The 27,752-nt window shown below is 37.7% G+C and overlaps 1 protein-coding gene across 3 annotated transcripts in view; it reads right to left on the bottom strand.

Moving 5' to 3' along the window:
* Window positions 1-27,752, bottom strand: part of CERT1 (ceramide transporter 1) — a 79,900-nt gene that overhangs the window by 9,286 nt on the left and 42,862 nt on the right. For 2 of the 3 annotated variants that reach the window (XM_069002576.1, XM_069002579.1), the window contains 8 exons: window positions 21,527-21,634; window positions 20,588-20,726; window positions 19,580-19,663; window positions 14,044-14,201; window positions 8,075-8,167; window positions 5,276-5,362; window positions 4,209-4,301; window positions 3,531-3,608 (listed from right to left, as the gene is read on the bottom strand). In XM_069002576.1, the coding sequence (XP_068858677.1) occupies window positions 3,531-3,608; window positions 4,209-4,301; window positions 5,276-5,362; window positions 8,075-8,167; window positions 14,044-14,201; window positions 19,580-19,663; window positions 20,588-20,726; window positions 21,527-21,634 (840 nt within the window). The remainder of the gene's footprint in view (window positions 1-3,530; window positions 3,609-4,208; window positions 4,302-5,275; window positions 5,363-8,074; window positions 8,168-14,043; window positions 14,202-19,579; window positions 19,664-20,587; window positions 20,727-21,526; window positions 21,635-27,752) is intronic. The other variant, XM_069002578.1, reaches the window with a different exon arrangement.

The following is a 27,752-nucleotide window of genomic DNA, read 5'->3' as shown; positions in this document are numbered from 1 at the left end:
CTTTTCTTTAAGGCCAAATATTTGCTATATTTTTATCAAGTTACGTGAATACCTCATTTTTTATTCCATATAATATGCATGAAAATGGGTATTGGGAAAGGAAGTGGATTTTTATTTTAGATCTAATATATTATTCTGTTTCTTTGGTTCCCCACCCTTTTCCAAATGCCCAAATGAAAACGGAAGCAAAATCATAGGGTATGCATTGCTGTGTACTGCTTCAAGTATTGGAAACACTTTAGTAACTTTTTTCCACCCAAAAGGTAGATGACTACTAAAACTTGTCACAGCAAGCAAGTGGTTCACATAATTCTCCTGAACTACTGGAAATAACTTTTTTTTTTTCCCAAAAGGAAAAGCACTACAAACAGAATTAGTTAATGGGCCAACATGAAGATCAGTTGAAGAAGTGCAGAATCACAAGATTAACAGTCTGAACCCTAGGGTGCTTTTGTAGAGTTTACAAAAATATGAAGCCTAGTGTGCAGTAAAATATGTAAAACATACTTGAGCAAGTATGAAAACAAGTAGAAAGCAAAACTAATAATAATTAATCTCTTTTTATACAATAAAGAATTGAAAGATGTTATTTACTTTTAATTTAAGGCAGTAATTTTGTTTGTACTATGTACAATACACTTAAGACCAGAAAAAAGGTAACTGAATCAAATAAAACTCTCAAAGCACAACATGAAAAAACAAATTCCATTGGATGGAAATCCTGGTTTGTCTTACTTTAACTAAGTATAGGCTTCTCTAGACAAGAACAAGTTATCACTCCGGGTTTTGGGTATTTTGTTTTTGAGTTTCAGTGAATGAAATGCACCACCAAGATATCTGTTTCAGCTTCTAGACAAACCAGCTTTTGCTGCCAGTTACTAGCAGGTTTCCTACAAAAGATTCTTCCTTTTTTTCCCAGTGAAACAATAGTACAATATAAAACAGGTAAGAATGTGGGCTATTTAAATATTCAATTTATTAGCTCTAAGTCATGCTTCTTTAAGAAAGGAATCCTTGCCATGCTCCCAACACTTACTTACCATACCTTCAGGCCCTTATGTATTTTCTATTCCACCCCAATTTATTAAGGACAAAGCTATGCTTTGTACATTTACTTTTGTCTTTTGCTACTTTTTGCTTTATGTCCTAAATGCAAAGGGATGAGGAAAATATCAAGGACTGAAGAGAAGAAGGTACCCACAGGAACACAAAACAGGCTCCTGCTTCACCAGGAAATGCAGTATTTACACAACCTGCTTGTGCACACAGTCTCTCCAAACTGTATTTAGTCTTATGTACTGGTCACCATCTGTCAAAACCTGCACAGTCAAGATCCACACTCTCCCACTTGAGAGGCTCACTATTACCTCTGGGTTCCTAGTTGGCTACAGGAACAGTCTGCAAAAATATTGCAACTTGTACTCCATACAGTCTTGACCTGAACTTTGAGTGGCAAGTTCTTCTGTTTAAAGGGCCTCAGAACAGCTCAAACTATGATAAAGCTTGTAGATATTTAAAAGAAAGTGATCTGAACTCCCACTCAACTGGCAGAGACAAATCAATACCTTACTAGAGGGACATTGAAGAACCAGCTCCCATCAGAATACATGTTTATACTTCTCAGTCTTAAAAACAGGGTTGTAAGCTGCTACTTGACCTTTTACTGATACCCTTCATTCCCTTCATTCACATTAAGTCTAGGGAAAAAGTCACATTTATTAAGAATCAAGATATTAGCTTGCCTTCCCAAAAGCCAAATTGTCAGCCTGATGACAGAGGCCAATTTTTTATACATTTTTTAATAAAGTCCAGAGCAGATAGAATGAAAAGGTCTGCTTTTCTCATCATGCTCTCTGTTGTCTTGTTCAGTAGAACTGAAACTCCAGAGCAGGTTAGAATGACTTGTTGGTCTGGCAAAAATTCGTTTTAGGGAAAATACTTGGAGGCTGGGGCTGCATGTGGGGATACTCGTACTTTCTGCAGTGAGTCCATTAACTTGAAACTGGATTAGGAGGGACTCCATAGTAACTTCCATGTAGTATAATCCATGCAGCAGGTGAAAAGAGCAACTTTACTCCAGTCCATTTGGTCCTGATACTTAACCACAATTTGCATTACTGTGATAAGGACTTTGTCCACCTCAGGTCTTTAAGTGATTAGTTCTGCAGTCACACTGGTGCTCTACAACTCAGGTTTATCATATGAATGCAGAAATGTTTTATGCCAATCACAGGCATTAAAGAGGTGAAAATGAGGACACCTGTGTATCTTGGCAAATATGAGTTTCCCTTATGCTGAATGATCTCTGCACCCACAACCTGACAGAGTACCATTTCCTGTCTTGGCAAACAAACTTGCTTTCTATTACTTATTATTCCCTTACTTTATTATCCCCTTTCTTTACTACCCCTCCTCCCAAAGTAAAAAAAAAACTTAGAAAACTAACTCAACTACTCGAGTACCAGTAGATGAACCTACCACCGTTGTGCAATAGGACTTGCACACTTTTTCCCTTGCAATAAGTCCACATTTCAGAAACAAACTGACTGCAAAAGGTCTTGGAATTTTAGTCCACTAGCCAAGTCCTTAAGTGTTGGTCCTGCTCATGAAGCTGGTTGTAAGGTCTGCAGGTAATAAAATTCCAGGTTTTGTTTAAAAAAAAAAAATCTATTCCTGTTTGAAAAAAAAAGGATTGGTTGGAGCTTTTGTTAATACTTTAAAAAACCTCCAAAAGAGCAGATCCCAGAAGGAAGCTCCATATTGACAACCACATATGGACCACAGCAGAAGGAAAGTAATAGCATGAATAACATGGTTCGTTTTGGAGACTAAAAACCAAACATGTGAACACACTTATTGTATTCTACCCTAAACTATCATCTTCCTAGCAAGCACCTAAAGTAATTTTGTACATTACTGGAATATGTCATTATGGCTACATTGACATATTCAGCATATCAGACTTATTTTCTGAAGGACAAGTGAATATATATCAACTCTTCACTATGATTTGTCATACCCACAGTCTTGTAGGTCAACATGTTTAATGGCCTTTTGGTAATCAAACTAGTCATAGAGGTAAAAAATAGTAATAGTGAACCATAAGATTCAGTATATTAATATCATTATAAACAGACACTTTAGACAAAAATCAAACCTTTGACTTAAAAGCAAGAAAAACTATTCAATCCGAAGCAAAGACCATCTTCACCCTCTGTAAAATATATGTTATTCTACTTTCATTGTAACTACAAATACAAATTTTTCAAACTATAAGCATTTTTTTAAAGCTATTGAAGTAAATCAAATAGTTTCACAAGATTTGGGCCTCTGCACAAGTGGTATGCATGCAAGCTGGATGTAAAGAAAGACAACCATTTAGTACAAGAATAGAGAACTCCTTTGTTTGTCTCAATGTACTAGTTCAAAGCAAGCAGTGATTGACGTAACAAAAAAACCCCCAGGTTCTAGAGAAGAGGATGAAATACAGCAAAGATATGCAACCCCCACTTGACACATCAATACAGTACCTGGGCGCTGAATCTGTGAACATCATCAGAGGCACTGACTAGATCAATGGAAGACATGGAGGAAGAGCGACTATAGGGCTACCAGAGACAGACAAAGAAAAAACCAAGTAATCAGAACAAAGGCACAACAGAGCGTTCAGTACCAACTTGCAAGCACAAGATAATGAAGAAAAGGAAAACAAAAGCACCATAAGCAGCAAGCACAGCAGCGAATGCTGATTTCATGCACCTATTATATGTTATGCTCCCAGTGTAAGCCCTGACAGGAGCATAGTGTTTCCAGTAATACTAAAAAACAAGTCAACTGATTCGGATGCAACCAACTGGATTTTTGTTGTTGTGTTTTTGTTTGGTTTTTTTTAAAAATAAAATCAATTCAATGAATTTGGGTGAAGGTATCTTGAAAATACTGGGGTTAGCCAGTTTGTATTTTTCCTTTATTTTCTGCCTGACAAGCCTGACACAAGTAAAGAATATCCTAAACAGGTTCTCAAATCAGTATTTTTGAGCCAAGACAAAAAGCAGTCCTTCTTCAGTTCCAGCTATTTTATTCGAAGATGACTAGGCCACTGGAAGTTACTGGAAACACCTAAAAATCTCACCTGCCCACACAAAATATAACACAGAAACAGCACGGACCAGCCCATTATTCTGAGAAGATGAGGATAAATATCCTACCGTTTGCACAAACCGATGAGTCCCCACAGCAGAATATGCATCTCCAGAAGGTAAGGATGTTGGCCAGTGCAATCTAACCTTTTCGCTTTGGGACTGCAACAACATTGGTTTAATTATTATTAGTCAGCTGCTACTGGGTGGACTGTGAAACAAAGTGAGTCATGCTCAATTTACATAGTTACTACAACAACTAATGCTGTCCATGACAGGCATGAAGCTGTCATCCCACTGGAATTCACAGTGAGTGGGCCTGAAGACTGAATTAATCTAAACTTCAAGGTGTATTTCTAAGTTAAGGAAAACACACTGGCAGCACTAAAGATCCATGTAGTACTGTCACAATCACTCAAAACCTTTACTCTTTGCTAAGAGATCCCAACATAGGATAAACTGTTGGGTACTATAGGTCCACTAGAGAGTCTTTTAATTCTCAAGTCATTGTTATTCACTATATTCCTAAGCACGAAACCCTTTTAAGACAAAGGATGCACCACTTTGTCATTCCCTCTCATTTTATATGCTGCTATACTTTCTCATACTCTATATATTTTCTAGAACGCATCTTATCCCGTTTTGATCCTTGTCACTGAAGTGTATTTAAGAATAGAGTTTGTGAAGTAGGCAGAGACTACAGAATTTTAAAATTAAAACAAACACTAACAGAAGTATGTCTTTCCTACTCCAAATACCACTATAGTAAAAAGAAACTTCAGACCAATAATTGGATTTTGAGAGACAGCTGTAATGTTTGATATTTTTATTTTAACACAGCATCAGTCACATACAAAGATAATTTTCATACAGGACACTCATTTAGGAATTAGAATCTAGAGACATTCAATAAACTTAGCACTTATACTATTCTTTTCTTGACAAGCTGTGAAGTTGCTTTCTCAAAATTAGCATTAAACAACAACAATTTATTGTAAAAATATTAAAGCAAATTCCCTGATCAGTGTCAGAATAAAATAACTAGAGCTTCAGGAGATACACCTCAGGACAGAGTGTAAGTCACAGAAGTCTCTCAGGAAGTACTCATCACTAAGACATTTTTCAAGTATCAGTACCTGTTCTTCCATTTTATCCTGTCTATCAAGAGCAGCCTCAACAGCATCAAAGAATTCTTCTTCATTAATCAGACTATTAGGACCCTCCTAGAGCGCAAGAAACAAAACTAGTTAAAATTTCTGCAGACATAAAAGTTCCACTTAAATTTAACATTAGAAATACATATTTATATTTTATATGTAACTGATGGAAGCAAATTTCTTCTGTAGACCTCAAATATTTTCACCAATATTCTTGAATTACAACTTCTCTGAAAATCTTTACTTGTTAAAGGAAGTGTCTCCCTCTAACAACGATTTTAAGATAGTTGCACAAAGAAGAAAAAAACAAGGAAACTGAGTAATGCTTTGACACCAAATTTAGGGTTTAATTAACAAATATCTTCTCTTGAAAATGTTTACAGTGTCAGTAAAGTACATCTATTAACATAACTGTGTTGTGAGACTCAAGTATTTCAGTGCCTTAAGGCACTAATATTCAGGTATGCGCTCAAAAATATAACAAGAGAAGACAAAATTTTGGGGATCTCTATTGAAAATTCTTGGAAGTAACATTTTAACACTAAAGAGAAGGTAGAGTTAAGTCAAGGATTAAAAACTCTAGTCTACTAATTAAAATAGTAATTTTGTAAGATTAGGTTTACTGCTTTTACTGTATTGTAAAACAACCTAGTCCTCCAAACTAAAAAAAAAATCCCCAACCTATGTATCAGCAGTGACACCTGGAAGAAGCAGCTGAGTTCATAACCCATAAATAGAAAAAGTCCAACTTCCTATTAATTTTATTCTTTTACAGTGCATGTCTCAGTGACAACAGTTAATCTAAGATCAAGTGCCTTAAATATCTGTACAGTACTATTTCTCAGGCTATGACTTGCAAGCAGAAATGTGTTTGATTAATGTACATGAAAGGGTCAAGCTCTTAAAAGTTATGCACACTAGTTATGTACACGTTATGCAAAGCTAGTTATGTGCACTAGCTTACATTAGTGTGGATGCCTCACCTGTGGAAGTGTTCAATACCAGGCTGGATGGGGTGTAGAGCAACTTGGTCTAGTGGGAGGAGTCCCTGCCCATGACGGGGAGATTGGAACTAGATGATCTTTAATGTCTGTTCCAACCTAAACCATTCTATGATTACTCTTCAAAAGGTGGTTTACGAATCTTAGGATATAATTAAATACCTCACTGAGGAGAATGCTGATGAAATGAAATTTAACAGAACAAAGGAACCTAAAATCTGAATTTGACAACACGATATTTCAAGTGGCAGTGACAAATTAAAAATTAATTGAAGTTAAACTTCATATTCTAGGACTGCCTCTGCTGTCAGAGTTTTCATATCTTTGCTTTACTTATCTCTACAGCTGAGCCAATAAAACAGGAAAGTACAATACAATTACATATAAGCGGTATCAAATCTATGACAAAATAACGAAAAATCAACAGAAGTATCTGTAAGAAACATACTTCAGACAAAAGCAAAATATCAAAGGTAAAGATATACTTCCACTCTCAAGAAATTAAGAACTGAGATTCTTCATACAGTTTCAGTTTCCAAGGTGAAAAAATAACCGTGGCACGAACACACTTGTAAATCACGCTTGCACTGGCTTGTGAAACTTCACTTTCCCCCTTTGAGAAACAACCCAATCTCAAAAATGTATTGGATTGGTGTAGGTTTCTGTAGATGGAGTGGCTACAGGGGATGGCTTTTGTGAGAAGCTGATAGAAGCTTCCTCCATGTCCAACTGGGCCAGTGCCAGCTGGCTCTAGGATGGACCTGCTGTTGCCACTGCCCAAGGCTGCACCCATCAGCGACTATGGCAGCACCTCTGGGATAACATATTTAACAAGGGGGAAAAAAGAACCCATGCAACTGCAGCTGCAGAAGAGCGGAGTGAGAGTATGTGAAAGAAACAGCTCAGTAGGTACCAATAGGTACCAGTAAAGAGGGAGGAGCAGGAGGCGCTCCACATGCTGGAGCTGAGACTTCCCTGAAATCCCTGGTGCAGACCACAGTGAAGCAGCTGTGCCCCTGCACCCATGGAGAGTCCATGGAGGAGCAGAGATGCACCTGCAACCCACTGAGGAGCCCACACTGGCGCAGGTGGATGCCCAAAGAATGATGTGATCCTGTGGGAAGCCCACACTGGAGCAGGCTTCTGGCAGGACCTGTGGCCCCATGGAGAGAAGCTCATGCTAGAGCAGGTTTACTGGCAGGACTGTGATCCCATGCTGGAACAGCCTGTTCCTGAGGGACTACATCCTGTGGGAAGGATTCAGGCGGAGCAGTTCATGAACAATTGCAGTCCATGGGAAGGACTCATATTGGAGGAGTTCATGGAGAACTATCTCCTGTGGGAGCAATCATACACTGGAGAAGGGTAAGAGTGTAAGGAGTGCTCCCTGTGAGGAGGAAAGAGTGGCAGAGACAATGTGAGATGAACTGACCACAACCCCCATTCCTTTTCTCTCTGCACAGCTGAGGGGTAGAAAGCAGAAAATTTGGAAGCAAAGTTAAATCCAGGAAGAAGAGAGGGGTAAGTGAAGGGCGTTTTTGAGATTTGATTAGTAATTCAGCCATATTTCCCCAAGTTGAGTCTGTTTTGCCTGTGTCAGTAATTGGTGAGTGACCTACCACTGTCCTTATCTCAACCCAGAAGACTTCCACAGTATTCTCTCTCCCCTGTCCACCTGAGGGGAGTAGTAGAGTGCCTTAGTGGGCACCTGGTATCCAGCCAGGGTCCCACCGGAAAAAGTCAGTGTTTTAAAAAATCTCAAAAGCAGAATTCGTACCTCATAGTCTGGCCCTCCAAAGTGGGACTTCTTCTTCAGTTCTGTCACAGCATTTTTGTATGCTTCTTCAATTCTTCTCCTTTTCTCTGTCTCCTGTAAAATTACATGACCATTTGATGCAGTGAGAATGAATTGTCAACATGCCAATATATGGAATGACCAGGGTAGTTCTTTTTTCCAAGCAGCAACTGCGAAGCTGAGGAGTTTCTGAATTTATTGGCATATATGTTCCAATATTCATGCATATATAATAGAAAGCTTGGGCAACTAAAGCTACCTTGAGGATGCCTTCTAAGTCATGTGGAAGAAACCAGATCAGCAAGCAAAAATTGATTTCTCGTTTAAGCATAGTTGTTCATGGTTCATTGGGGGTCATACTTTGTATCTGACACTTTCCATAAATCTCCTTGACTCAGATGCTTGGGCGGGGATAGCAAAAGGTAAAAAGTAAAACTGCTAAAAAGCTAACTTGCTGAATGTAGTGATACACTAACAAGTCATACCCTGTAAGTCTGTATCTATAATTAGGGCAGTGTGAATAATTTTGTGGACTCCACGCAGAGAGTGCAACTTGACTTCCTTCTCCCATAATAGGTTGTGACCGTACTAGCAGCTAGTCTATGTAGACACCAGATGGTGACTGTAATATTGTATCCTTTCAATAAAATAGTAGTAATGCCAAAATCAGATTAAGTCTAGTATTTCCTCTAAAATTCTGCATACTGCCAGATACTTTCCATGAAAAAGTTACAAACAATTCTGAAATCCTTGCAAAATTCAGCTTTTTTTGCAAGATATTTCTCTGTCCCTTTTCAAAATCAGTTCAGGTGAAAGCAAGTTAAGAACAGGTGGACAGCACACACTACTTCTTGCAGATATGGGTATAATTATTCAGCAACACAAATTGAAATTCAAAGATTCAGTGGAAAACCCTGAAGCAATACTCAAAGGCTGAGTTTATCAACTAGGGATTTGGTGGTAACATTCACTCAAACACATTTTCCAGTTTACAGTTAGGCAATAGTTTTGATGCAGAACAAGGTAGTATCGTTTTCCACAGGAAAAAAGAAAAAAAAGCACTTTGATGGAGACAATATTGTCTTTAACTGTGACTGTAGGCTTTTCCCTTCTGAAACTATCAAAGAGGCAGTACCTGCTAACAGATTTCATAAAAAATTATGAATGTTTATCTTTTTTGAAAGGAACTGGAGAGTTCTGAAGATGCATAAAACATGACTTGAGTATAAGTCACTGAGAAAAACATAGAAATTTTACCAGACTTGGAATGAAAAACAAAACAAACCCCACCCAAAACACAATTCCTCCTCCCATTCACCCCAAATCCCCACACTTTCTGTACTTCTGCAAATTAGTTACAATTCACATTTGTCAAAATACAGCTCTCCAAATTTCCAGCTTCTCTTGGCAATAATATTAAAGAAGGCAGAAACGAGAACAGAAAAATGCTGCAGCAGTCAAGACAATATGAAAAGCATTATCACAAAGACTTCGCTGCAAGTAAAACAGTGATCAAATACGACTGACAAAATCCTTTCCTTGTGTATCCACTTTTAAAAAAAGTCTATTTTAAAATACATTCAATGTATTTATATACTGCACTGGAAACAAAAAGTCAAGCTCGAGATCTTAAGAGCTAAGTGTAAAAGGTAGAAAGAAAAGCTGTAACTACAATTACTTTAGATAATATTACATGCTTAATATTAATTTCATTCTGGACATTTGACTATTTTTGGTAATGAAAGAAAACTAACCATAGAATCTATACTTCCATCATCTCACAATATTTATTTCCTTTTCACAGAAGTTTACACACATATCCAAGAAAACCAAAAGTACAAAGATCTACACCATTCTCATCCCACATGTATCAGAAAACAAAGCCTTTTGATCAGGCCCATAGTTATAAAAACTACTCTTACAAAGTGATGTTTAAGCACTAAAACAAAAAGATAAAATTAAACTAAAAGCAGCTCTACCACTGTGGAATAGTGGTAGCAGAGGTCTGAATATAGTCAATTGCTGTCTTTAAGGGTATAGGCATCAAGATGCTGCTCACAGGGGGAGCATTTGTGGGAGGAGAGTGGGGCTGCCTTGTGGCAGACACAGGTGGGTCTTGCTAGCTCCAAAACAGATTCACTGCAACACACAGCTGAGCCCATCCACCATGTATGTGACACTTCTCGGGGGGGTGGCAAAAGGAGTAAAAAGCACTCGGCGGAGAGAGGAATTGGAAGAAAAAGTGAGGAACCACAGAGGAGATACCAAGACAAAGAAGATAAGGAGATGCAGCTCCAGGGCAGAGAACATATATATCCACACTACAGGCATATTTCCTGAAGGAACCCTGTCCCATAAAGGATCCACACTGCAAGAGATTTTTCCCAGAGGGCTGTCCCTGATGGAGGCTACCTGCACTGGAGCTGGGAAAAAGCAAGAGGAGGAAGGAATGGCAGAGATTAAGTATTTTGGACTAATTGCAACCCCTCCATTCCTCACCCTGCACTGCCTGCTGCTAGCAGGCAGGAAGGTTATGGAACATACTACCTTCAAGTGAGAACACACAGCATGTACTAGACAATCAAGGCATCCAGCCCAGCCAGCAGGGATTTGTGAAAGGCAGGTTCTGCCTGACCAACCTGAACTTCTATGATAGGGTGACATGCTTAGTGCATGAGGGAAAGGCTATGGATGCCATCTGTCTAGACTTCACTAGAGCCTTTGACACCATTTCTTATAGCATTATCCTGGAGAAACTGGCAGCCTATGGCTTGGATGAGTATACTCTTTGCTGGTTAAGAAACATCTGTCTGGATGGCTGGGCCCAGAGAGTGGCAGTGAATGGAGTTACATCCAGCTGGTGGCCGGTCACCAGTGCTGTTGGCAGGGCTCAGCACTGGGGAGCAGCCCCTGTTTAGTATCTTCATCAATGTTCTGGATGAGGGGATTGAGTGCACCCTCAGTTAGTTCAGCAATGACACCAAGCTGGGTGGGAGTGCTCCTCTGCTGGAGGGCAGGAAGGCTCTGCAGAAGGATCTGGACAGGCTGGATCATGGGCTGAGGCCGATGGTGTGAGGTTCAACAAGGCCCAGTGCCAGGTCCTGCCCTTGGGTCACAACAACCCCAGGCAGTGCCACAGGCTGGGGCAGAGTGGCTGGAAAGGGCCCACAGGAAAAGGACCTGGGGGTGCTGGTGACAGCGACTGAGCATGAGCCAGGGTGTGCCCGGGTGGCCAAGAAGGCCAATGGCATCCTGGCCTGGATCAGCAACAGTGTGGCCAGCAGGACCAGGGCAGGGACTGTCCCCCTGTACTCAGAATGGGTGAAGCCACACTTTAAATCCTGTGTTCAGTTCTGGATCCCTCAGTTCAAAGAAGGACATTGAGACGATGTTCAGAAAAAAGCAACAGTGCTGATGAAGGGTCTGGAGCCCAAGTCCTGTGAGGAGCAGCTGAGGGAGCTGGGGGTGTCTAGTCTGGAGTAAAGGATGCTCAGGGGGGACTTTCTCACTCTCTACAGCTGCCTGAAAGGAGGCTGCAGCCAGGTGGGGTTGCTCTTTTCTCCCAGGTAACAAGCACAAGGAGAAGGGGAAATGGTCTCTACTTGCAGCAGGGAAGGGCTAGATTGGATATTAGGAAAAAGTTCTTCACTGAAAGGGAAGACAAGCACTGAAACAGACTGCCCCGGCAAGTGGTGGTATCACTGACCCCGGAAATGTTACAGAAGGTGTAGATGTGGCACCAGGGATGTGGTTCAGTGCTGGACCTGGAAGTGTTAGGTTAACCACTGGACTTGATGAGGTTTGAGGTCTTTTCCAACCTTAATGATTTTACGATTCTAGGTAGAGTAGCCTACAGGGAAGGAATGAAGCTGAGCTTGGGAAAAGGGGCAAGAAAGCTGTACTAGTGTTTGTCCTTCTGTCTCCCATTAATTTCCCATTATTTTAAACCAGCAACAATCTGATTTTCCACATGGCAAGAATGTTCTGCCATGACAAAAACCAGGGAGCAATCTTCCTGTCTTTCTCTTGACCCATGAGCTTTCTCATTTTATTTCTCTCTCTAAGCTGAATACGTGGTGAGCACGCCACTCTTTGCCAAGGCTATCCCACCATAATTCTAGTTATTTCTTTCAATAAAAATTCTCCTCTTCCAAAAGGCTAGCAAAGGGTGCAATACAAAGTAATGACTTCATATACTAATTAAGGTACTTTACCATGCCTGCCCTCTAAACCCCAGAAAATGTCATTGGCAAATGGGACTTTCTGAAAGTTGCAAGTCTGCCAAAGCAGAGCAAGTTAAAAACACTGGGGTTTCAGGAGCTTTTGCCCTTTTAATTCCTGGGGAAAGAAGTTGAAAGAAGTCTGTGAGCCCCTTTAAAATGTACTTACTCATGCTGTATGAGCTATTAGTCCCAAGTGACATTTAGGTTTGAATTTGTTAACCACTTGCATCTTAAATAAGTGCTTTAAAGTTAGTCCACAAGAGAACAAAAAAAAGTGACAAAAAGGAAATCTAAATAAATTCAAATTATATTTTAACATATATTCTTCATTAAAATATACTGAACTACAGCTAAGGAAAACATCACTTCATCCATGCTCTAAGGAAAGTCTCATCAACACAAATGAAGTGTGTTTGTCCAGCACAGGGAAGGCTTTTGCTAGGGGGACCTAACAACAGCCTTCCAATATGTTCAAGGGACTCATAAAGAAACTGAGCCAGACTCTTCACAGTCTGTAGGAGAAGGCTGAAAAATAGGCATCAGATACTGGAATAAAAGTTACTTCAACAGGATATAAGGCAAAACTTTTTCACTCTAACAACAGGTGAGCAGCAGACCTGCTCTGAGGAGCTGTGCAGTCTACAGCCTTGATAAAGCCTTGAGCAACCTGGTCTGACTCAAACCGTCCTTACTTTAAGAAAAAGATTAGAGGAAGATAGACCTCTTCAGGTCTGTATCCAGCCTGAACTCCCCTATGATCCTACAAACAGGCTTCAAGTTTTGGACCTACTGTAATTCCCCCAACTGCTCAGCTGAACCAGTAACGAATTGTTGACAGAAGACACAATACAGTGAGACAGGGCCAGGCCTTTGACATATGCACAAACAATACAGAAGACAGGGTCAAGGATTCAAACATGGATGTATTTTGTCTGAAAATGTTCATTCTTGAATAGTGTACCACTAAATAGAGTAAGATTTGATACATGATTTGTATCACATGGAAACACATGAAACGAGAACAGAACAACAGCTGTGCTGCACACCAGCCAGCAACAGCAAGATTCTAGGAATTAAAGCCTGAATTACAACCTGCCATGCCTCCAACAGCAGATCTCAGGCAAGAAGACACGGCTCATTTAGAGGTGTTACAGTGGTTGAGTAAGTTCAGCATGAACTATCACTGCCATTAGAATAATAGATATTCTAACACCACATACAGAAGATTTAGCCGATTAGTGTAAAGCATAACTTAATCTCAACAATCTCCTAAAGGAGATAATTGTATCTTGAGAAGACATTTAAAGTTAGAACTGGTTGTTCTCCCCAGTATTGTCTCCATTTCTTATCATACTAAAACATTTCAGAGACTTGCACATCATTTTGCATGTATGGATAATTAGGTCTGTGTTAGAAGGCTGCAAGCAATACACTTATTACTATAAAATAATTCCAGGTTCTTTATAGATATAAAGAATATAGGACTACCATCTGAGGAAGCGCTATGAAAAAAAGACTATGATGAAAAGACCTACTGTACCACCAGTCAGAATGAGGCTCCTTAACATTTTATAGGGTTAATAATGAAAGCACCTGAAATTAATAAATGTTGTACATAAAATAAAAGCAGTTGATGGAATACAAAAGTTAATAACAGCTTACTTGAAATTTCAATTTCAAGCTAAAGGAACTTTTTTTTCAACAAAAATAAAAGGAAAATGATCTTACCTTATCTAGCCTTTTTTGCCAGCTTTCTTCACGTTTTACCATGAGTTCAATACAATGAGAGAGCGTAGCAAGGATTCCAGCAGTAGTTGCCTTGAAAGTTATAGCTTCTCCTTTAAAATCTATGCCATTAATTCCTTTGGGTGTCACATGTGGAAACACTAAAAACACATGAATGAGATCACTGATAGCTGTCTTTAAATCAAACAAGCGCTTCACACATACGTGTTATATTTGAAGACAACAGACTGGCTAGAAAGTTAATTTAAAAATAAAAATCTAAAGTGGTAATAATGTCCACAGCTATCCACAGGATAAGGAAAGAGATTCAAAAGGAGAAACAGATCCTTGCAGCTTCATCTTGCTACTGTATTTCAAGCCTGCTTGTAATGCTGTATTACTCTGCACTCTGCAAATCATGTGGGTGGAGGGAGTGGTAATAGTTTGTAACAATAGCAGTTTGATAGCTTGAAATGGGGCCTAATTAACACAGAGCAACCTTAAAACATATCAGACTCAGAATTAAGAAAGGAACAATTTCAAAATGTCATCAAACCCAAAATGTAAAATTCAAGGTTGTTTTAAGCATGTAATTATAGATTTTAAAACCTCAAAGTAAAAAGGTATAAGATAAAAGCATCAAATGTGTTGAATTTTCCAAGTACTGTGAGTTTTACAGTTCCAAGAACTACTTCATGCTGTCAACCAGGCCATCTGTTGCTAAGGCTATTTAAACAAGTAGTTTAAAATGTGTGACAAAAAAAAGTACCTATTATATGTCAAACTGGTATGTAGGTTGACATAATAACATATCAAGCATTGCACATGAATATCAGAAAATATTACAAAGCAGAAGTAACACTCAAGTTGAAGCTGACTGAACCCAGCAAGTTAAAGTAACTCCTGCTATGCCGAAGTGCAAGCTCATGACTTATCACCTAGCTTGATATAATTTTTTTTCTCTGGTCTCTCAGTTTGTCAATGTACCACTGTTATAATTTAAGAAGTACAATTTAATATTTGAGTAAGTTTATCTGTCTACAAGAGCAAAGCAGAGCTTTCGAGCTGTTCCATTCTGTAATTATAGAGCAGAGTGTCTGCACTTGGGAACAGAAAGCAATCATCACACGATCTTCAGCACTGGTTTTATATGCTCCCCCTTTCAGAAGGAATCAAACTCTTTTTCAAACAAGTGATTACAGACTACACACTACTCCAAATACCTCAAGACGCACAGATACTATGGTAGAACACAACATTTTTTTTTTTTTCATGTTGATCAAGAACATTCCCTAAAAGGTAAAGGTGATGGGGACTGGAGGGGAAAAAAAAAGGAAAGCAAGAGAAAGAAAAAACTGTTTCAGAAATGATAATGAGAAGACCAGCTCTCCTACCCCAATAGCTGCAAATGGAACACAGAGGGGACTGAGACTGAAAGTGGCATAAGCTGGCAAGAAGGGGATGCAGTGACTCCACTGGAAATAATTAAAATTATACAAGAACTTTGCGTCCATAATACTTCACAACTAAAAAGACCGTTTTACACTAGTAATTCCTCCTGTTGGTGTAGGCTATGTTCACATGCAGGCTTAACAGCACAGCTATAATGCTTACAGATGTGATTTTTCTCTCTCAATTAGGAAATATGTAGATGTGCTGAAGAAACTGCCACCAGCTGCAACATTGTATAAATAATTTCAGAAATCTCTATGGTAGAATTTAAGGGAAATACAGTAACACAGGTTCATTTCCTGGAAAAGAGAGAGCTTTTGTCCCTTTCTAGGTCTCAGCCACATCTCATTAACACTTCCATACAATTTTAGTCATCACATATTCAAAGCCATTCTTTAAAGAATATCCTCAGAGTAGCCGTGATAGATGCAGAGCTGCAGACTTAAAGTCAGTGCGCAAAGCTTCTGTCAGCCATTACAATACTGGGCAAAAATTAACATGTTGCAGAAGGATGTAAAACCTATTTCTTTGAAGAGATGGTCACTCAATAGGTTCCTTGTGATGGATACAAGTATTTTGATTCATTCCTAATGACAGGAAATATCTGTCTTTCTGAAATGTGTTGGGAGATGACTTCAACCCTCACCTCAGGAACAACTGAGCTTCAGCACTTCAGAAGAACTTTTGAGGAGATTTTCTGTTTGGAGAGACCAAACATCTTTCTGATTCCTTTTTTTACACTTTTTTTCATGTCAGCTATAGATTGATTACTTCAAAATTAAATCAGGCATCTGGAGATCTATATTGAAAGGTAAAGACTAATAGGAACGTGTTCTTACTGTTGCAACTTCTCTTTGGTTATCAAGCTCCATGCCATCAACTGAAAAAAGTAGGATAATTTGTCCCCACCTTGACTTCAATTTCAACATCTTCCAAGCAGTTCCTTTTTCATTATCCCATCTATGCTCTATTTCTGATTTGTTTTCTCTTGTGTTTCATACAAGGAATTCTTCATACCATGCTTTAACCTTCAATAGCTCTTCGGCTTTTCTCTTCTAGACCTCTGTGTCTGTTAGGATATCCCACCTTGTACCTGAGACTCTGCTTGTAATAATTTCCCACTCTTTGATCAAATCAATTTTCCAGTGAAACAGGAAAGTATTCTAAAGATAATAAGTAGAAAGACATTCTTTCATCTTTTCCATTTTACGCCCCCTTAACATATTATGTCACTAAACTAATTTTAAGTGAAAAACAAACATTTGTGTCCACGACCCACTTATTGATACCTGTTGTTATCTTCCGTGGATAGTAATAGGATCAGTATGATTCCTCTAAGAACGACCCCAATTTTTCAGCAATATTTTGGCAAATATTCTTCCTCCATTGAAAGCACAAAAATCCAACATAAATCTCTGCTGTAATTTACATCAAATTTCTCTCCTTCAGCCTTGGTACTATTTCCATCTTTATACACATGTCTTTCCACTACAAAAGACACCTTCCGTATTCAAGGAGGTTCCTTAAGTAGGTTACACCTGCTCTTCCTATTCTTAGAAAATTTAAATCCAAGTATGTTCTCTTTCCAGAGGGAATGAATGGGAACATTATGAGATGAAGAGTCTACATTCCTAAATATATAAGATCCCAATGGGTAAATATGCATCAGCCAGACACCATACCTTGGTGTTTTATATAAGTGATCACAGTTACACTTACCAGATCTTTTAATTGGAAAGTGACCAGTATATTTAAACAACTTCACAGTACTCTACTTAGCTCTTCACATAAAGATCTTAGAGAACACAGAAAAGAAAAAGTCTCTCTATCCGTATCACCTTCAGAGCAATACACAAATGTCCATACTCACATTAACTTTCTCATCCCACCCAGAGAACAAACTTCAAAAGACAATGTGAATATGGTCCCTTAGGTCAGTCTTAAATCTAATGATTTGAGCTTCAGATTGGTGCACTAGTAGTTTGAACAGTAGGCTTAAACACTCCTCCATATCACAGTAAGCTAAATTAAGAGGTTGAACCTATGCTTCACTTCCTGAAGCACCGAGTGGAGAAGAGTCTCAGAATAAACAGGCCATCACTTGTCAGCTACAGTTAAGATTTTTACAGTCCTTCCAGGACTGAATAGAAATTTCAAGAACAGAACCTGAAATTTGTGAAACCAAATTTTAACAGCTGCTCTGAGGCTAAGCTTTAAAAAAGGGTGAAGATAAATCTTCCATTGCCAGTTAGTCTGAACTACTTTTCTGCCCAATACGTGATCACGGCTGTCTCAACCTGAGACATCTACTTCCCCCACTGTATCACTTATGATTCCACTTAATTTTTCATTTCTAATCAAGCTTTGCAGCACTCAGCTACTAAATATTTAGTGAATTTAGCCGTTAGAAATCAAACTGAGGCACAGAAAAACTAAAATGGGGACAAATATTTTCATAGAAATAATTGATGGAAAGTAAATTTAATGGAATACAGGAGTCGTAACAACTGGAATTAGAAGTTCTGCAGAAGGCAATTATTTCCTGTAGTGACCTATAGTGAGTGAGTTTATATACAGGTACCCATAATACCAAGTATCAATTTCTTAGCATCTAAGTTCCCAAAGGCTGGGTGACCAGCTGCATTAAAAATACAGACTTTCCTAATGACATTACCCATAGTGTATGCATACATATTGCAGATGCACCAGAACAACATAGATATGAAAAAAAATTCTACGGGTAAATGAAGCTGAAACTCCTACATAACTGTACAAAAATTAAGTTTGACAAAGACATCTCTTCCAAAATGAATCACGCAGTAAAATTAAACTCTTACTTAACATTTGTTAAAGAAGGCTTTTGCAGTTTTCTGAATTCTAACTTAACAATTCTCAAAAAGAAAAAAAAAGTACAGTTTCATACAGACAGTAGGGTTAGTGGAATCATACACTTCTTCAAAACTCCAGTTATATGCTACTTAGTCTCTGAAATCAGCATTACAACCAATCCTCAGTAGAATAATCTACTTATGTGATGAATTCTGGAAGTATCCTGAAAAGCACCTTCCATTTCCTTTCCTCTCCTCTTCCATCACAACAGTTTTGGCTATGGTCTAGAAAAAGCACTTAAATACAACACTGAAATATGTAATACACGGGAACAACAGCCAATTAAAAAGAAAACAGAAGACACAGAAAAGGCTTATTTTGTCCTGTATTTTCCAGGTTCTTGATGAAAGCATTAACATTTTTAAAAACATTTCTGGTGAGTACTTTGGGAAATTCCACCACACTTGAAACTGGAAGTGCAACTTCCAAGCTTCGTGAATCAAGTCTAAGAAATACCTTAGGACTAAGTGAATTGTCAACAAGTAGAAAGTGTAAACACTAGAATACTTCAGTCAGAAAACATGAAAAGATCTAAGAAGAACGCAAATACACTTTAAATGCATACACAACTTCCTCCAGGCCAGAACTATCAGACTTCTCAAACAGCAAGACTTGCATGAGTTCTTCACATTTGCTGCATGGATACAGTGAGTACAATAACTATTTCATCTATGATAAGAATAAAAATCCAAATTCTGTTCATTATAACAGTGAAAAGGACAGCAAAAAAGCACTAAAATTATGGTAAGTGAGAATCAGTAACAGTATTATCTTAACCATTCCACAGCCATAGTACTTGGGAAAACCATAGGGGGACATCCCTAAGTGGAAAAGCACCGAACTCCACCAAACTCCTACAGCAGGTAACACTTATAATAACCTGTTAAAAAAAATCTCAGTTCCCAATATTTAAATAATGCAGCTGTTTCAACAGAATTTTGTACCGACATTGACTTTAAACATAGAATAGGAAATTCCAGCTTGACAAGCTTGCATTAGTATTTGTGTGAATTAAGAGTAACTCAGAGAATCATGAAAAGCTGCTAAAGAATTATAACATGACTAAGAACTTCCATTCACATACTCTTAAATAACTATTCTTGCAATTTTCTGCTTAGAAAAGAGCATAAAATACCTGTCTTGTATCAATGATACCATTCATTTTAATTTTCATCAGTGAAAAACTTGAATCACTTACATTTTTCCTTGCTGCTGTTACTGTTATGTACAAAATCTCCATCAGGACGTACTGTAGGGAAATCATCTTCATCATCTTCTACCACTAGATTTGAGAGAGTGTATTATGGGAGTGAGAAAGCTTTTCTAGTTCTTCGGTGTGCATGAAAGAATTAAGAGCATCTTCATGGCTAGCTAGCACTTTTTCCTATAACAACAGTCATGAACCCTCCCTCCCTTTTGGGTTTGTTTTTTTTCTTTCTGACCCAAGACCACTACCAATGTAAATGTCAGCAGAATCTAACATTGCTCAGCATTGAAGTTTAGCACTCAATTCTCTGGCAAGAGCAACATATTTTGGTGTTACAAGTAGGAGCCATGATTCAGTAGCTATCTAATCTTCTACACTGGAAAGTTAAAAAAAAAGTGGAATTGCACTTCTCTGGTGTTTTATTACTACCACAAGTTTCACACTGCCAGAACGAACACAGGGATGAATATAAATGCCTCAGCAGAGTGCACAGATACGGTGACAAGCTGTACTCTGATATAAGCAATTCAGAGATATGTAGACATCCACACTGTAGTCTAGTATGGTCTCAAGTGTGCATTCAGTGCTCTATTTCCAGCCAATATGTTTCAGAAGCATTACTTAAGGCAGCACATATTGTTTCTATCAGAACTAATATCCCATTTGGTTTTCAAAATAACAGGTAAGAGACAGCAATAAATTGAATTCATGAAGGTTAGCAATTGGTATTCTATAAAAAAACACTCCTAAAAAGCATTGCTTTTGTACAGTTGACAGCTACAGGTTAACATCAAGCAGATTTTTATGCAAATCTGAAGTCTAAAGTAAAAATAGTTAACATGTTTATGCATTTATGCAAATGATTGGTCCTTTACTAAAGTAAATTTAAGATACATATTTTATTTATATGACATTAAATTTTACTGTAACTGTATCAAGCTGTTTCCTAGATAAAAAGCTACATTCTGTGAAGGGAAGAGTTTTCAGTTACAGTGTTACCTTTATCCCTCTGGAGTTCATCTTTGGAAACTGCATCTGCACAAGCATCGAAGTATTTCTGTAAAGTATCAACTTGTCTACATAAGATGTCTCTAAAGGTTTCCATTTCTGCAAGCTTCTCACGTAAGCTATGGCCCTTCTGAAAACACAAAAGAAAAAAGCCTGGAATGTTTCTACATACTCAACAATAGCTTGATGCATTAAAATTAAAATTTAATTAAAAAATATATTTCTGCAGCTATGAAGAGAAATTGAAGTACATTAAGGGCATTTTAGATACCAGCAATTATGAAATACCGTTAATGTCAGAAGTATCCAAAGTATTTCTTACTCATTTTATCACTGGTCCCAATGTTTCCTCTTGACTATATCTGCTACTTCAGAGCACCCCCCAAAAGCTTATTAAAAATGGGATCTTACATGCTACCAGCTTTATACGTATTTGCCTGAAAGCAGTCAACTCTAGTTTAAGATCTTTATTCCGATTCTTATTCCCTTTTCTTGTGTTGTTCCTCTTCTGCTCACCCAGAAGTACAGCACACCCAGTTCATGTATTAAATATTCATATGGATGACACAAGGAAAGCCATAATTTGTCAACCAGTACTATATCATATTTATTAAGCTATAGAATTAGTGTTTGTTTTCATTTGGAGCCCAGGATATTCTGGTGAGTAAACTAGAAAAAGTTAATGAACACACACACCAGTTTGATTTTCTTGCCACAGAAGATGACACCACAAGTTTAAAAGGGATGATTGCACAGAGGCACAAGAGAGCTTACTGTATCACCTGTTCACCATCATATGATGGACCACTGTTACTTAAACTAAATGTTTTGTATTTTTTCTATAACTATGTGAATGAGTCTTCACATGTTACTTCTTTTCCAGTTGCACATTATTTACGCACAAATACTAGGAAAACTTTTTGCACCAACCTTGAATGAAGAGGTGGATGTTGCAGAGTATCCACTTGCTCCAGAGACAAGAGACACCATGGAGCCATGGCGTCGCAAACTTGACTCTGATCCATAGCCAGATTCAGTCTAAAAAGCAAACCACACAAAAAGCTACAGTGCTGAGGCCTTTGATAAAATAGAAATAATGAAAACAAGATTAACATCATTTTCTCTGAAACACACCCATTTGTTTTTTGCAGTAGAGGTTTAAATAACTCAAACTGTGCCTGCACCTAAGATGTTGATGCAGTATTTGTAAAGTTATTATAAACTTATTTTTCATTATCAAATTGATTTGTAAAATAATTTGTTACCTACAATGAATTATGTGCCCCCGAAAGGATACAGCAATATATATTTAATGGTTAAAAAAAGGGAGAGTGTTTCATTATTTTGGTTTACGTAATTCCTAAGAAGTAACTTTCACACAGCCTATTAAAAAACTTACATTACTCTACAATTAATTGGGGTATTAACATGGTTCAGCCCCAAGACAATCAGCTTCAGTCAATCCTTCCAATCATACAAATAGTACCACTTTTTAAAAGCAACAAAATAGGTATTAAGGAAAATCAGACTATTACTTCTATCAAGTTTTTTGATAGAAGTAAATTATTTTTTTACTGAGAACAAAGGTCTTCATAAAACAACGTAAGACACTAAAAGTAAGAGAGGATACAATAACAGTAATTAACTAAACAATGAAAAAAGAAAAACATCTCTTGATTAGAATAACATTTAAAAGATCTAAAAATTTGACAAATTTCCTCACAAGTCAAACAGAAGCAGACACTGAGAAACTGGAGGAAAATAAATTTGTCTAAATGGTAATGTAAATGACATGTGCATGGCAAAGGAGATGAAAAATCCTGATAGAGAATATAAACAATAAACAGATGGTTCAGAATAATATATGAAATACTGTTAGTAGATAAGTTTGATCAAAGACAGAGATAACTGTGAAGAACTTTTGACAGAAATAAATTCTGCAGTAGTACCAAAACTCAAATGGGGTGGGGAGAGGGGAGACAAAACAAATGGTACAGAACAAACAAGAAGCAACAATAAAATTCCAGTTGTTGCACATTTTATGGAAAAACTGGAAGCTGTATAGGCTTTAGGAAGGCAGGAGAGCATGGATAAGTTAAAAAGCAGAGAAAGGTAAGTGTTGAAGTGTTGTTTAAGAATTTGGACAAAGTGGGACAAAGTATGTATGTCTGAGCTACAAGTAAGAGTTTAGGCATAAAACTGCTTTGTTTCAAAATCATATAATAAGAATAAATCTGAAAAGAACATTTTACAAGAGTCACCCAACACTTCGAAACATTTCTTTTAAAACTTCCTTTAACCACAAATACAAAAAGACTTCACTGTTTAATCAGTACCTTCAATATTTATTTAAGCATATACTACAAATCTTAAGATGATCCAATATGCTTTTATTATAGTCAGTTTGACAATGAAGATTCATTTAATTTTCTCTATAAGCTGTACACACTAGGAAAGATGATAAAATTTCATTTCAATAGGATATGGCTTAAAGAGCAGTTCAATTTTAAAATGAAGCCAAAATAGCAATCTCATTGAGGTCAGAGTTTTTAAACTAAGGTTAGGAAGTGTTTTCTGATTTTCTCCAGTAAGTGAGAAAGACACACCTATGCCAGACTTTGCTTTAAGCTTAGGAAGTGAAATTTCTGGATTTCTTTATTTGAGATTTAGTCAAAGCCACACCTTAATAGTCCTACTTTAGAACTTCCAAGAATAGATGTAAATGTACAAGTAGAAAATCTGATCCTTTATATTCTACACCTGAATTAAATCCTTTTCTTCCAATATTACGCATATAGTCAATGCTCTGCTAATTTAGTTCACAAAATAAAAGCTGAAGGTGGAAAAAAAAAAACCCCAACCCTTCTTTCTATATCAATATGTAAGCTTGATTTTTTAAGGTACCTTTTCAGCAGCATATTTATTTGTCTGTCATTTATGCTTGTGATTATTAATTGCACTAAGCAATTTATCCACCCTACAGAATCATACACTCAACAGCATACCTGATTACATGGATACAGCTATCAGCTTGCGAAGTCTACCATAATAAATAAAAAAGTGCAACATAGGTAACTATTTGCTATTGAGAAGCAAATTCAGCAGGCATTAAGATCAGACTGAACAGTACACAATATGAATCGAAAGCATGTGCATTTACAGACCATGTTCACAAAACTGTGTCAGACATTTATGTTCAAATAGCCAAGAGGAAAAAACAATTACATTGAGAACACTTATTTTTCACAAGAACCAGAAAATAAGTACTCATTTCTAACTGATACACAGATAAGCCATCCCGCTCACAGCAGACATATGCAGGCAGATGAACACAAACAAAGAAAGCATGAATCATGCAAAGCCCCACCATTCTACTACCGCAACATCTAAACGAGAGCAGGTCACTGCCGCATTTATGTCTTGCAAAGCAGATCATCATTAACTATTCACTGCAGAAATAATCAATTACATTGAGAAGAGGAATGTAGACACAAGTTTCTTCTGTTTATACAAATTTATTTTCCCAAGATAAAAATTGGAAAAGCAGGTAGAGTTCATATGATAGAAACCAACAGTCTCTGCTTGAAAACAAAATTACTTGTAGAAGTCATATCACTTCGTACCATCAAGCACTAACACTAAATTGCCATGCTCAGTAAAAAGATGCAGTTCTTTGAAATTTCATGCATACATCACAGCTTCAAAGCTACATTAAAACTGGCATTTGATAGTAACTGCAACACCTTCAGCTTTCTAAGGCAATGCACGAAATCCATTAATCCTTTTGTTACAACAGACAAGAAGAAAGAGCCACATGATCCAAAGCTTCATGTGATCCTTTAACTGGAGCAGATCAGCATATCAGCAACATCAGAAAAGCTGCTTTCAATAAAAAAAAAAAATCAATAAAAAAAGGTAAGTATTTGCAGAATCATATTGCAGATCTCTGTTACTGCTCACACTGATCCTTAAGTGGAAAATAACACCCTTGAGCAAAGCACAGACTCACAGCAAAGTGCTCCCACTTAAAAAATCGAATGAAGCAAATTATTCTCACATCTTCAAAGAATTATTTTGATTATGTCTCAATTTAGTGCCTGTGAAGCACTTCAATGTAGGTTTGTCCAAGGCAGATATATTCAGTTAGCATTATAAATTATTTATTATTTTACATAACAAAGCAGCGGGCAGCTCCTCCCTCTAAGGCATACAGCTCACCCTAGAAGATGATGAAACAGATATTAGGACACAGTGACTCTAATCTCATTCTCTACAGTACTTGTGAAAAATCCCACCAAACATCCAAGAGATCAAGCCACAATATCTTATGAAAAAAACCCAGAATATATGAAAAAGTAATTGCACAAAGGAGCTGGAAGGTACTATGAAAGGCTTGGTGGAAAATAAGCAGATAAGCCCTGTAAAAGACTATGTTCCAAAGGCAATTTTTAGACTTGCTGCAAGTGCTTCAGCAAGATGGGTCAGTTCTAGGATGAGCCAAGGCAGGGCTACCCTAGGAAATGACTGCAGACAGTAAGAACACAACAGACACTACAGGCAGGGCAGTACAGGATGCATTTCTGAGGACTGAAGTTAAAGATACAATTATCATGTGACTGTAGGTCTGATTTTTCAATTATTCTGAAGCTGCTGACAATGGAAATTTAAGGTTGCAAAACCAAGGTGGTAGTTAGCAGGAAGGCAGAGACAGAAATTCCACAATCCAGGTCAGAGCAGCTGGATGATGATCCCCCGCCCACAGCCCTCCCAAGCACAGTGCACATGACTACTTAAAAGGAAAGAGCTTCTAGTATGACCTTTCTTGCAACTGCAAAAACAGGGAAAGACATTGTAGACATAACTTTCCTCCAGCAGTGATACATGTTGCAATTCCACAGTAAATACGCATATTATGTGTACAGAAGGAAATCCCAGGGATTCCAAGTTGAAAAGTAAGTATAAAAATAAAATTCTTCACTGAGCAAAAGTACCAAAACCCAAGCTGACAATAACTACAACGTTTAGTGGGCTTAGTAATAAAACTAAAGCAGCTTGTACTGCTGGGTCATGAGACTATAAGCAAGACTGGGAGAGGCTACACTCATTCCTCCCATGAATCTGGGCTGTCTGGAGAGGGACAGGTAAGGTCTGTATCATTATACAAAACCAATAAACTCCATTCTATTAGACACTGGCAGAAAAAGCACTGATGTTTTGGCCTCAGCTCCCAATGCACTGAAGTAAGTATTCTTACTAGTTTTCATGCTTTGAAAGCTAGTGGGAATAGTTACAGATTTTAAAGAATTAATTATTTCCATTACATATTGTCTGATCTTGGTTTAAGCCTAGCCCTTGTGCAACTGTGCCTTTAAAAATAGGAACAGTTCTGATCCCAACTGAAAGCACTCGTCACATCATTCTTTTTAGCAGTTATACAAAATTGCGTAATAGTTATATTAAATATTATTACATCATCAGGATGTGTAAAATTCAAAAGGGAGTGTTGCCAGGGTTAATGCAAGTGCCAGCTAAGGCAGATGAGCCAGGAGGCAGTAGAAAAGCTGCTGCAGGCGTCCGAGCACCAGCTCTCCCATGGAGCATCCACTAGGTGGAGGGAAAGCCCGTGCCTTGCAGGCACTGAGCACACAGGGATATAACCCAGCCCGTCTCAACAGCGGGACACAGCAAGGGGGACTAAGCCACACACCGTGTTCACAGTTAACAGGCACTTAGGCAATCTTACCTATCCTTCAAAACGGCAGGGAAGGAGTGATTGCTTCTTCCTCTGATTGTTGCTTTAGGTTTATTTTTTAACCTAAGGTAGTTAAGTATTATATTAATATTGCCTCTGTAGAGCTAAGAAAAACACATCCACCATCTGTATTATGGTGAAGAATCTTGAGCTAAAGACCATAATGGGATTTTGAAAGAGCATGGTTAAACAGCAATGGAGGAAAAGGTACTTGTTGCAAGCCTGAGCCTGTTTTGGATATGGACTTGAGAAGCTTACACTTTGCTTAATCAGAATAAACATTTTCTTAACAAGAAACCCTAGGATTCAAAGTACAGGTGCAGGCAAGGTTCTTACTTGCACTAAAAGAAATGGAGTATAAAAAGCTTTACAGCAACACAGAACACATATATCAACAGATAAATATGCTTAGCTTCTTGTCAATAAGAAGAAAAACTGCCAAAGCAAATGCTCCTGCAAAACCCTTGCAAAACCCTTTGCTCCATAAAGTCCCTTGTTCACCTAGTGCAATTAGCAGGTATCTTGTCACTACTAAACTCAGAAACAGATGGTTTTTTTCCCCTCCACTCAATCCTTAAAAATTCATTTAGCCATCAGAATAGAAATATCTATCAAGTGACTGGCATACCCCTGAGTATGAAATATACTCCAAGCTTTGGAGGATAAAAAAAGTTGGAATTGTCAAATTCCATAATATATTTGACTTAGAATTCAAGAAAAACTATCTTACACCCTAATGAAATACATGAGAACACGTGCTGTTTAAACTGCAATCTCCTAACAGTAATCTGGGAAAAAACAGGGACAAAGAAAGGCTTACTTTTAATACATTGCTTGTTTTGCATCTCACACCCTATTAAATCTAACACGATTTTCTTCATATTCAAAACCTATTACTTATTCTTATTTCCTTCTTGCTGTAGACCTTATCAGCTCTCAATGCCTACTTCCCTCAAAAACAATAGAGGCTCACTGCACCTCTTATACACTTGAACAAAAAAGTTATATGAAATAAGGGACTCCAAGACACACAACTTTTTGTTATGTTCCTGATACAGCTTCAGATTCCTGAAATTACCCAGGGTTGAAAATTCATAAAAACCTTTGACTTCTATTAAGTCAAAACCATGTTTGTTTAAAAACAAAGCCCAGTCTGGTTTACAAGCTCTTCATGCATCAGCATTCTGCCGTCAGTAGAAGCTTTACATGCATTTCTAATCATACATCAATTGGACAACGTAAAGATTCCATATGTTAAGCTCAAACTATCTAGGCCATAATTCTGTCCAACGGTAATTTTCCTTTTAAACAAAAGATGAACATATTGGATATAAAGTATCAAAGTTCTGAAGGCATAATTCTCTAAGGACAAACTCAACCGTTCTGCATGACAGGCAGAAAAAA

The sequence above is a fragment of the Aphelocoma coerulescens genome (assembly GCF_041296385.1).
Source record: "Aphelocoma coerulescens isolate FSJ_1873_10779 chromosome Z unlocalized genomic scaffold, UR_Acoe_1.0 ChrZ, whole genome shotgun sequence".
NCBI lineage: Eukaryota > Metazoa > Chordata > Aves > Passeriformes > Corvidae > Aphelocoma > Aphelocoma coerulescens.
This window is presented reverse-complemented; position numbering and strand designations above follow the sequence as displayed.